A 12,189-nucleotide genomic window follows, 5' to 3' on the forward strand; every position below is an offset into this window, starting at 1 on the left:
TACGATGTTTAGCAACGAAACTTACGAAACCTGATTGATATATTTGAAGATTCTGACGATTTCGAACGATACCCCAATCAGCGAGCAAACTGGAAGCATTTAGCAAGCGATTTGAAGCATTTCCGGGACACATGAGTATGAGCAACGAGCATGAACAACAGAACGATTTGCATAGAGATGGCTGTCTGAAAAACAGGACGATGATTACTGGGCATTTTGACCTATCTTACCATGGAAAGTCGCGGGCGATAAAGTTATGGCTGTTTTAATTTTATGATGGAACATGAACCCATAGGGCAGAATTGCAATGCAAGTCGGGCAATATAGAAGATCCCTTAATACATGTTATAATCCAGAATGAACCTAGATCATTGTTTGTCATCCAGTACGGAGTAGTCAGGTGCATATTATTCTGTAGAAGGGTGCTTCTAGCCACCGGACGGTCGTTGTGGCATTATTGGGAAATGAAGCCATCCAGGAGAGCGAAGGGCAACCACCAGGAGCTAGAGACGCGCGCCTACGGATTCGTTGCGATGCTGATTCGTAGTTAGGTGGATTTAGAAAGGCAGCCGCCCTCCTCGCCTAGAAGTGAATATGTCGATCATGTAGAGCCAACCAGCAAACACTGGCAGGCTGCCACAAGGGCAACCCTCGCCCTTCCTCGTTTTCAACTACTATGTCGCAACACCTTCGTTCATCTTCGACTTCCTCTCTGCCGCATCGTTCGTCACACAGTTCTAACGCGCCCACGACGAGTTCCTCTAATACTGCCGCCGCCGGGGCCACAAGCACAGAGAGCCCCGCCACAGTCGCCGAGAGAGAGCCACCCCAGTCACAACCTGATCTGCGATCTAAGTCTACTGCCACTGTTGCACAAAGCCGTTTGCAGGTGCCGTCTACCCACGATATTGTCCGTCGCATAGTCAGCCCAGGCTCTGTGCTGTTTCAGAACCAGCCTCCGCCGCCCTGTACCAGAGACAGAAGACAAGAGCCTCCGCAGCCTGCCAATATGGATCGACGGCACCCAAGCTCGTTTCAGCAATTAGAGAAGTTGGGAGAAGGCACATATGCAACAGTAAGTCAGAACGAGTGAGAGCCAATATCTTGCCATAGGACTTCCAAAGAAAGACTTGGTAGTGCAGAGTGCTGTGCAAACCGTCCGCCAGACCAGGGACCAGCCAGACCAGAATACTCCCATGGAGACCGGACCCATGCTGACCCATTCCTCCAGGTATACAAAGGACGGAACCGACAGACGGGTGAACTCGTCGCCCTAAAAGAAATCCACCTCGACAGCGAAGAAGGCACACCATCGACCGCAATCCGAGAAATCAGTCTGATGAAAGAGCTGAAGCACGAGAACATAGTCACGCTGCACGATGTTATTCACACCGAGAACAAGCTGATGCTCGTCTTCGAGTACATGGACAAAGATCTTAAGAAATACATGGACGCCCGAGGCGACCGAGGACAGCTAGACGCCCCGACTATCAAGAGATTCATGCAGGACCTGCTGAAAGGGACAGCCTTCTGCCACGAAAACCGAGTGCTACACCGAGACCTCAAGCCACAGAATCTGCTGATCAATACTAAGGGTCAATTGAAGCTAGCAGATTTTGGGTTGGCGAGAGCGTTTGGTATACCTGTCAACACCTTTTCGAATGAGGTTGTCACACTATGGTACAGAGCTCCTGATGTTCTGCTGGGATCGAGAACATACAACACTAGCATCGATATCTGGTCCGCAGGCTGCATCATGGCAGAGATGTTCACCGGTCGGCCACTCTTCCCCGGCACGACGAACGAAGACCAGCTTCAGAAGATCTTCCGGTTGATGGGAACACCCAGTGAGCGGACCTGGCCAGGCATATCACAGCTACCAGAATACAAGGGCAACTTTCCAAGCTACGCAACACAACAACTGCACATCTTACTACCGCAGGTTGACAATCTGGGTCTAGATCTGATTGGCAAACTGCTACAATTGAGGCCGGAGAACAGAATCAGTGCACCAGAAGCACTGCGGCACCCGTGGTTCAACGACCTGGCGCCCATGCAAGGTCGGGTTCGAGCACAAGTGGCTGACCAGGTTCAGCAGCAGGTCAACACGGGGATGACGGGGATGAGCAGTGGTGCTTATGGGACGCAGCCGGGTATGGTGCCTGGTGGGCGTTACTAGAGTGGATGAAGCTGGACTTGAAGTTCGAAGTGTTAGGCAGTATTGTGATGATGGCATGGTTATTGGGTGGGAGCATGCCCTGTGTGAAGTGTAATGATCAACTTGAGCGAATGGCGCAGGGTTTAATGGTATGAAGAGTACAGGCGGTATGATTGCAAGACCTGAAGCGGTGCTGAGCACGGCACGGCCAATAAAGGGGAGACTTTAATATGATATCCTCAATCTTCTGCAAATGATCTCCTCCAACGTGAGTTGGGCTTTGATCTAGTCCCCTGCTACATTACGTGTTCTCTACGGGGATGCTTCAACTAAGCAAGCAGCCACCGATTCAGATGAGTGGAAGTGTAGAGCATATTTGGACGTAAAGTAGAATAGAGGTCCTAAAATAGTTGGGCTATCCTCAGCGAGCCCGAGTGGCCAATGGCGGAGCTTGCAGTGGACCTGGCCGAATTCATTCAATCCGCTGTTACCCCCAACGGAGAGCGCAAGAACAGCTGCGACAATCTGACTGCAGTTTGCAGTGCCTGCTTCATTTCGCGTTTTTCTCCTTGTTCATCTCCTCTCATATCCGTGTCCAAGATGTTGTCCAGGGCGGTGATGCGAGGCTTCGGCCTGCAGTCAGTCTCAAAGAGACAGGCTTACCAGGTTGCGAAGCGGACAGTGACCACCGACGCTGCCAGTTCGCATGCCGAAAAAGCTGATGTGCCAGAGGCATGTACCAATTGTATCTGCTGTTCTACCAGCGCATGTGCTAATACTCGGTGCAGGAAGATGACAAGGACTTCCCGGTCAAGCTCTCGGACGAGAGTTTTGAGACGTACGAACTCGACCCTCCCCCATATGAGTTACATACTACGAAGAAGGAGCTGAAGAAGATGTACTACGACATGGTCTCGGTGAGGTATGTTGACGATCTGGCATCTGCGCATGAACGGACAGGATGCTAACGTTGGATGGCTCAGGCGCATGGAAATGGCAGCAGACAGACTATACAAAGAGAAGAAGATCAGAGGTTTCTGCCATCTGTCAACAGGTCAAGAAGCCGTCGCTGTCGGTATCGAACACGCCATCACACGGGAGGATGCTATCATCACCGCTTACAGATGTCACGGTTTCGCCCTTATGCGCGGCGGCACTGTGAAATCCATCATCGGTGAACTGCTGGGCCGACGAGAGGGTATCGCATATGGAAAAGGAGGGTCCATGCACATGTTCGCTCCGGGTTTCTACGGCGGTAACGGTATCGTGGGTGCTCAGGTCCCTGTCGGCGCAGGCATTGCCTTTGCTCACCAGTACAACGAGAGCAAGACCGCAACACTCAGCTTGTACGGAGATGGTGCTTCCAACCAGGGCCAGGTCTTCGAGGCATTCAACATGGCAAAGCTGTGGAACCTGCCTTGCATCTTTGCCTGCGAGAACAACAAGTATGGTATGGGTACCTCCGCTGCACGATCCTCTGCCTTGACCGAATACTACAAGAGAGGACAATACATTCCTGGTCTGAAGATCAATGCCATGGACGTCCTTGCAGTCAAGGCTGCGACCCAGTACGGAAAGGAATACACTGCCAACGGCAACGGTCCTCTGGTCTTCGAGTTCGTCACGTACAGGTATGGTGGTCACTCCATGTCTGACCCGGGTACAACGTACAGAACTCGAGAGGAGATCCAAAGAATGAGAAGCACAAACGATCCTATTGCAGGATTGAAGCAGAAGATTTTGGACTGGGAAGTGTGCACTGAGGACGAGCTCAAACAGATTGACAAGCAGGCACGAGCAGATGTTGATGCGGAGGTTGCTGAGGCTGAGAAGATGGCTGTTCCGGACCCAACAGCGAAGATCCTGTTTGAGGACATCTACGTGAGAGGTTCGGAGCCAGCATATCTGAGGGGACGAACAACCGATGAGACATACTACTACTAGGTGGTTTCCCTTGGGGCAGTGATGGATTGATTGAGGTTGAGACTAGCGACTTTCGTGCGAAAAGCATCTTCTACTCGGGCTTGAGCGATGTATAGATAGTTCACTGGTCAAGCGAGGTGCTCGTTTTGGGTCATTGCAGTATTGCAGCAGGCATTCGGTTGTGTATTGTGCGGTGGGTAGCAATTGGCAGTATGTTCGGGCAAGCACTTCCTACCATCTTGACATCTGTGGTATCCTTCTCATAAGTGATAGGGTTGCACAAACCGTTGTGACACCCATGGCACTTCTGGCAGTCGGTGGTTTTACAACAGCTGCCACATGCCACGTGCTTGTACTTTTTGAGAGGCTGATTTCATTGCTGGAATTTAGCGTGCTTTTAGGCTGATCGGCATGAATTATCGAGAGCAGTCCAAAAGCATCCGTTCCATCCACGGCACTACGGCCATCTGCAGTTGCTGGTAGCTTTAATCACGTTGCATCGTACCTTCTGTAACATCCTTCGAGGCCGACTTGGCTACACACAGCTACAATAATAGCATTATGGCGACACGTACGTCGGAAACATCGCCTCTCTTGAGCCGTCGAGACTCGCCGACTGCTGCAAATGCTACTGGATCTACGTCACGTCCAGCTCCCGCGACTCGACCGCAACGGACAGTAACCTTCAATCCTCTCACACAGATCTCGACGCAAGGCTCTTCGAGTACAGGTGGAGGTGCACTTCGGCCGGCGCAAAGTCCTTCGCAAACACTCTCTGCCGACGCTCGCAAAGAACCATTCATTCAGTCCTTCAACTCAAAGCTGCGAAGAAGAAATAGCCATGGCGCACCACTTCCAACCATACAGCCAGCTGGCCCACCATTACCACGTATCGGTGCTCAGAGAACTTCAAAGAAGGCCGAGAAGCTGAAGATCCTTCCTAATCCAGATTTCGGCGATGAGGGTCCTGACGAAGAAAGTGGAAGAGATGTCTATTCGCAATTCACCAGGATAAAAGACCCTTCTGCGAGAAGAGATGCTGCAAGACTGGGCAGAGCGGACCGGGATCGTTTGCCCAGAGTCACTGCATATTGCACCTCGCAGGGATACAGGTTAGAAAACATGCTGAAGTTCATGAAGAGTAGGCATAAGACTAGAGGTGCCAATCCGAGGTTGTTCGATGAGTGCCTGTACTCAACATACGACTATGACTATCTGAAAAAACGGAAAGCGAGCGAAGAGCAGTTCAACAGGAGGATGGGTCACAGTCATGGAGGCGAAAGGAGTACAAGTAACAGTCCCGCTGAGCAACGGCTTGCGCATCTCCGGAAAAGTCCTAGGAATAGCCCCAGGCTATTACCTGGCGAGAGACGTTTCTCTGATTCTGCTGTGGAAGTGGAAGAGCATTCGAAAGAGAGAAGAGAAGATCTGTTAGACCTCCAAAATGAGATTGGTCTACCAGCTGCCGAGCCACACGACCTGTCAGAAAACGCGATACAGGATCCGAGCTTAGAGGACCTTGTCCGCCCCGCTTCGAGATCACAAGAAGATCTCACCCTGCATAGAGAGCAGGATGAGCTCCATGTCGCCCTCGCCTCGAATCCAGACATCAATACAGAAGTCGAAACTCCCGAAGTCTTCGTCTTTGACTACGGCACAGTCGTCATCTGGGGCATGACCCCGGAACAAGAAAAGCGCTTCCTCAACGACATCTCCAAGTTCTCCCAGTCACCACTACCCACCGATAGCCTGCAGACCGAAGACTTCAACTTTTACTACACGAAGGAATACCAAGCGCGCATCTACAACGACTTCATCTCCCTCCGTGACCCGAAGAACCACATGATCAAGATCGCCATCTCACATGCGCTCTCGCAGTCTGTGAAGACGAGTCTTTTCGAAGATCTGGTCAGCGAAACAATCGAGACGACGAGTCCATTACCTGCGGTGATTGCTCAGACTGGATCGATAAATCTCACGAGACGACAGCTGAATATGCAGATTGGGGAGCTGTTCATTCTAAGGATCAATATACATCTGCAAGGCTCTGTGCTTGACAGTCCGGAGTTGATGTGGGCGGAGCCACATCTTGAGCCGGTTTATGCGGCGGTCAGGAGTTATTTGGAGATTGGGCAGAGGGTTACGTTGTTGACGGAAAGGCTGGATGTTATTTCTGGTGAGTAGACAGGAATGTGTACTGGGGAATGGATGCTAACGTGGTACAGATTTGCTTGCTGTATTGAGGGAACAGGGGAGTAGAAGGCATGATGAGATATTGGAGTGGATTGGTAGGTTGATCTGAGCTGAAGAGTGACGCAAGCTAACATGTGCGCAGTCATCGTGTTGATTGCGGCCGAGATCCTTGTCGCGGCTATTAATATTGTGGTTGATGTACTTGCTGGCGCCGACTAAGGAGCAATCACACGTGGTTGAAATCACAAAATGAGGCGCCATCGGCGCTGCGAAGGCAAAGGAAGAGAAAAGCGCCTTCTCACAGGGCTTGACATTCCAGCAGAAGCAGTCTTCGTACAGCTAGTGGGAGACACACTTCAGCTTGTTTCGTGCATTTGCAGTACGAGTGACACTAATTGCAGCTTCTCAAATGTTGTTTACCCACATATCCCAGGGCGGCGATTGATAGAGGGTACCATCACATGGTCTGGAAGGAAAGGTATAAGCAGGAGTGAAGGAGTGAGAGGAGCAAGGTGTAGTGATCTGTTGGTAATGCACATAGATACCCCATACAATCACTAATGGACACGTGTGGTATTATGCGGGAGAAGGTCTGGTTCTGTTTGATGCTCGTATGGAACAGTGAAAGCCCCGGAGTCCCCGATCACGTCCAACCGAGCACAATGACTCTATCTCGAGTCCATATACAATGAAACCCGCCGATTAGCACGCCTTACATCTGTACCAACGACTATTCGTCAATGTCGGCCATCAACCTCGTTTGTATCACCCTCCTCGATGCTCATCTGATCGGCATTCGAAATGGCCAGATGGCATGTTCTTTGTTTGTCTGTGAACCTTCTAGAAGGTGCGAGTGATAGTCGCGATCGTAGAGATCCTCTTAACGGCCCACCACGGTGGGCTTTGTGCCAGATAGTATGGTATTCAGCTTGTGTCGACTCATTCCCGCAAACGATTCGGCATGGAAAGGAGTGTCAGGAGGCTCTGTAGTCACTAGCGTACCAATTGTTGAGCGAAGGAAACGCCCCTGGAGTGCTCCACTCTGGCAAACACTATTGGACAGCTTGTTCTTTTGATACAGAAGTGAACACGGTGGAAGGTGGCTATCGATAAAGCGTCACAGGCACATGTGGCCACTTATTTTCGATATATTTCAAGGTGTCCATAACTTAGCATTTTCTGTTTCTTGCTACCCATACTCGACCCTTCGCCCTTTCCTCCTCTCACAACCTTCAGACAGATTTGTTGAGCAGGTTACTGTCTACTAAACATATCAACTTACTTGGATCGAGTCAAGCAGCTCTTCAACTCGAGACACACAACCTCAACGATGGCGACGCGGAGAGCGTCGAAGGCTTCGGCCTTCCAGTTTACGACACTGTTCTACCTACTTCTCATGTTCATCTGCCCATTGGCCCTGATAGGCAGAGCGCAAGCACAGGACCAAGCACCCATGAACGACAGCCAAGCTGAATATGGCACTGTCATCGGTATTGATTTGGGAACAACATACTCCTGCGTCGGTGTGATGCAGAACGGCAAGGTTGAGATTATCGTCAACGACCAAGGAAACAGAATAACACCTTCTTACGTGGCATTCACCGATGAGGAGAGATTGGTCGGAGACGCAGCGAAGAACCAGTATGCTGCAAACCCGGAACGAACCATATTTGACATCAAGTAAGCACAATCATCCTCGCAGCCCACCCGACATCTGCTAACAGTTCCAGGCGTATGATCGGCCGAAAGTTCTCGGACAAAGATGTCCAGAAGGACATGAAGCACTTCCCCTTCCACGTTGTCCAGAAAGACGGCAAGCCAGTCGTCGATGTCGAGGTTGCCGGCAAGGAACGAACCTTCACACCCGAGGAAGTCTCAGCCATGGTTCTTGGAAAGATGAAGGAAGTCGCCGAAGCATACTTGGGCAAGAAGGTCACGCACGCAGTTGTCACAGTCCCAGCATACTTCAACGATGCTCAGCGTCAAGCTACGAAAGACGCAGGTATCATCGCTGGTCTGACTGTCCTCCGAGTTGTGAACGAACCCACTGCTGCCGCGATTGCGTACGGTCTGGATAAGATTGCCGACAAGAAGGAGCGACAGATTGTCGTGTACGATCTTGGCGGTGGTACTTTCGACGTCTCCCTCCTGTCTGTCGACGAAGGTGTCTTCGAAGTCCTGGCAACCGCAGGTGACACCCATCTTGGTGGTGAGGATTTTGACCAGCGAGTCATGGATCACTTTGTCAAGCTCTACAACAAGAAGAACGATGTCGACATCCGAAAGGACCTGAAGACAATGGGTAAACTGAAGCGTGAGGTCGAAAAGGCCAAGCGAACACTGTCTTCCCAGATGTCCACCCGAATCGAAATTGAGGCTTTCCACCAAGGCAAGGACTTCTCCGAGACACTGACCCGAGCCAAGTTCGAGGAGCTCAACATGGATTTGTTCAAGAAGACACTCAAGCCGGTTGAGCAGGTCATCAAGGATGCCAAGGTCAAGAAGGGTGATATTGACGACATCGTTCTTGTTGGTGGTTCTACCCGTATCCCCAAGGTTCAGGCTATGATCGAAGAGTACTTCGGAGGCAAGAAGACATCTAAGGGTATCAACCCTGATGAAGCCGTCGCCTATGGTGCAGCCGTCCAAGGTGGTGTTCTCTCCGGTGAAGCCGGTACCGAGGAGCTTGTTCTCATGGATGTCAACCCTCTCACTCTTGGTATCGAGACCACTGGAGGTGTCATGACCAAGCTGATTCCCCGAAACACTGTTGTCCCGACCAAGAAGGCACAAATCTTCAGCACAGCAGCCGATAACCAACCCGTCGTCCTGATCCAAGTCTTCGAAGGTGAACGATCAATGACGAAGGACAACAATCTCCTGGGTAAATTCGACCTGACTGGTATTCCACCTGCCCCACGAGGTGTCCCACAAATCGAAGTTTCATTTGAGCTCGATGCCAACGGAATTCTCAGAGTCAGCGCTGGTGACAAGGGCACTGGCAAGTCCGAGTCCATTACGATTACCAACGACAAGGGCCGCCTGACACCAGAAGAAATCGAGCGGATGGTTCAAGAAGCGGAGGAATTCGCTGAAGAAGATAAGATGCAGCGAGAGAAGATCGAGGCCCGAAACAGCCTTGAGAACTACGCTGTCTCCCTTAAGAACCAGGTCAACGACGAAGATGGCCTCGGTGGCAAGATCGACGAGGACGACAAGGACACTCTCCTTGAGGCTGTCAAGGAAGCCACCGACTGGCTTGAGGAGAACGCCGCTACTGCCGAGAAGGAAGACTTCGAGGAGCAGAGAGAGAAGTTGAGCGGTGTTGCCTACCCTATCACTAGCAAGCTTTACGCTGATGCTGGTGGTGCCGGTGGTATGCCAGACTATGGTGATGATGATGAGGGTCCAACTCACGATGAGTTGTAAGCGTGAGGTGTCATGACAGGGGACGGTAGGGGACAGAAGAGGTGAAGTTGATGATTGACGAAACAACATGAGAGTCTGTCCACCTGGCAGATACATCGAATTTGTTATGTGTTTGATTGCGATTGATAGAGCTTCTCGACCTTGGTGCAAGACATCGGGCGGGTAAAAGCATGGCATGGACGGCGTTACCGTGCCACAGTAGGATTTAGATAGACCTACGGGCTTGTACCATGCTATACTAAAATGAAAGAAACTCAAAAACAATGTGATCTGCCTTCTTCCTATTGATTTTCTGCGCGCTGTTGGTTGACCTGAAACTTGAAGGCCACGAGGCATGACTCCGTCTATCCTTCGATATTTAATTTCTGACCAGGCGCTCTTTCTACCTCCATGATCCATCCTTCACGTAATCTGCCTACAGCCTACCACCCACACCATCAAGTTTCCCACTCAAATCCTTGCATTCGTACCGAGTTCATGCACATCTTGGATAACCCCTAGCACGAACAGTAGTGTCTACCAAGCGGTAGTCACGACCGTTCATGCTATGGTCGTAACTTCCACCACCCGTGAGTGTTGCGCACCCTACGATAAGGCAGCCACAACCCACCGCAATCGATGATCACTCCTTCCTTTGGAGTATCTGATATTCACATGGAAGGCACAATCTGAGAATCGCACCTTCCCAGCAGAACACACAGCGGCCGGAAGGCACGCACCAACGTCGCGCCTTCCTTGGGAGGGCAATCGTAAGGGGAAGGCGCCACCACTGGGTCCCACCTTCCTCGATAATGTCGAAGTCCACACGGAAGGCACGACGAGAGGGTTGCGCCTTCCGTTGATGAGTCTGATATTGCTGCGGCAGGGACGATCTGGGCTTGCGCCTTCCTCAGCAGAGAGTGATATCAACCGGAAGGCGCCACCACTGGGTCGCACTTTCCTCGGTGGGTAAGTAGGATTCAACGTGAAGCGGAAGGTGCAACTTGGGCATCGCTCCTTCCAACTAACCGGAGATGTCGTGGGTCTTCGCGCGGCGGGTGCGCTCCTGGATACAGTACACCTTGCGGAGCCGAGTCTGATACTATTATTCAGAAACATAGCGTGAACCTAGTTTGTACGCGGCTTCCCGAACAAGATTCGACGTCGAGGTCGAAAGCAAGCACGAAGCGAGATTTGTACCCTTCCTTCTCAAGCAGAATCTGGGCGGTGGGGAAGGCACAGAGTGAAGGGTGAGCCTTCTTGGGTACTGGGGTGATGGCAGTTGGGAGGCACGACCTGTATGTGAATCGTGACTTCCTTCTCATCGCTGGACAACCACACGGCAGGCACGACCTGTCGCGTAAGCTGCGCCTTCCTCCCACAGTCTGACATCAATGCGGCAGGCACGAATTGGGGGTGCGCCTTCCTTCGCGGGTCTGATATCAATCGGAAGGCGCGAGCTCGTCAGAGTGGCGACTTCCTAAGCTATTGCTGATATCAATCTTCATGAGTAGCACGAACCAAGGGTGTACCTTCCCCTTCGTGTTATATGTTCGTGGGGCAGGCACGACCAGTGGATAGCACCTTCCTGGGGGGAGGCCAGCTTCATTACAGCAGGCGCGACCGATAAGTTGTTCCTTCCTCAGGTGTACCGACCATATATGTGGATCGTGCCTTCTTTGGCGATGTCGGCTTCCACACGGCAGGCACGACGTAATGGGCTGCACTTTCCGTGGTTGAGTCTCTGTAATTGGTGGAAGGTGCGAAGTGAACTGGTGTGAGGGCGGCGCCTTCCTGAGTAAGCGGAGCAGGCTATCACGCGGCGGGCACGACCCTCAACAGTGTGCATCGTGCCTGTTTCCGAGTGAGGATCGCTACAGTGGCCTCGATGTTGGCGTTGGGCGGCAGGATCGAGGTGGTTAGGTGGTTAGAAGTAAATGACGAAGCGGGAGTACAGTAGATTGATTGATCAGGGATAGGGTAGTCCTCTGTTTGTCCAAACAGACGGTCAGATTGGTACGAAAGTGATGTGACGAGTTCAGATTTGGATACTTAGCTAGCACAAATATGATATGTCCCCAAATAGTCTTGTTCTGCTCTGCTTCGTTGTGCCGACTGACTTTCTTGTTGGCTCTTCCTTATTGAGCTATGCCTTTACCAACTTAGATTCCTTCAATGAAAGAGTCTGGAGGCCTCCAACGTTCCAGATCTCTGCATCCAGCTTCCACTGTCACCTTCCATGCTCTTACTGACCCGCCCGCGGGATAGTTGAGCTGCTGTGTAGCATACCTTGCGCGCCTGGGAAAAACCATACGTGGAGAAACCTCGAAGTCAGAAATTGGACCTTGCTCTATTGAGAAGGGAAAATACCGTCTTCGCAAGCCTTGTTTCCACATGAGCGGGCCAGATGGCTGCCGAGTCAGACACACTAACCTCGACTGAACGCCATGAGCTCCGCATATGATGGTGGATCATCTTGCCAGCTCAAGTATGCTAACTGCGGTCCA

General features: G+C 51.4%; 4 protein-coding genes across 4 annotated transcripts; all 4 read left to right on the forward strand.

Moving 5' to 3' along the window:
- Window positions 1–1,009: 1,009 nt before the first annotated feature.
- Window positions 1,010–2,179, forward strand: PHO85 (negative regulator of the PHO system; the record flags this gene model as incomplete). Its single annotated transcript, XM_064868930.1, has 2 exons — window positions 1,010–1,075; window positions 1,232–2,179. The coding sequence occupies 2 exons, from the start codon at window positions 1,010–1,012 to the stop codon at window positions 2,177–2,179; spliced, it is 1,014 nt and encodes a 337-aa protein (XP_064734427.1).
- A 579-nt stretch (window positions 2,180–2,758) lies between these two features.
- Window positions 2,759–4,102, forward strand: PDA1 (alpha subunit of pyruvate dehydrogenase; the record flags this gene model as incomplete). Its single annotated transcript, XM_064868931.1, has 3 exons — window positions 2,759–2,890; window positions 2,947–3,080; window positions 3,142–4,102. The coding sequence occupies 3 exons, from the start codon at window positions 2,759–2,761 to the stop codon at window positions 4,100–4,102; spliced, it is 1,227 nt and encodes a 408-aa protein (XP_064734428.1).
- A 540-nt stretch (window positions 4,103–4,642) lies between these two features.
- RMD1 (sporulation protein rmd1) lies at window positions 4,643–6,493 on the forward strand (the record flags this gene model as incomplete). The annotated part of the gene is made up of 3 exons (XM_064868932.1): window positions 4,643–6,257; window positions 6,307–6,369; window positions 6,417–6,493. 3 exons carry the CDS (start codon window positions 4,643–4,645, stop codon window positions 6,491–6,493), a joined length of 1,755 nt encoding a protein of 584 aa, XP_064734429.1.
- Window positions 6,494–7,604: 1,111 nt separating this feature from the next.
- On the forward strand, window positions 7,605–9,703 carry KAR2 (ATPase with role in protein import into the ER; the record flags this gene model as incomplete). Its single annotated transcript, XM_064868933.1, has 2 exons — window positions 7,605–7,954; window positions 8,005–9,703. 2 exons carry the CDS (start codon window positions 7,605–7,607, stop codon window positions 9,701–9,703), a joined length of 2,049 nt encoding a protein of 682 aa, XP_064734430.1.
- Window positions 9,704–12,189: the final 2,486 nt, after the last annotated feature.

This window comes from Knufia obscura (assembly GCF_036327395.1).
Source record: "Knufia obscura strain CCFEE 5817 isolate CBS 148926 chromosome Unknown scaffold_1, whole genome shotgun sequence".
Classification (NCBI taxonomy): Eukaryota; Fungi; Ascomycota; class Eurotiomycetes; order Chaetothyriales; family Trichomeriaceae; genus Knufia; species Knufia obscura.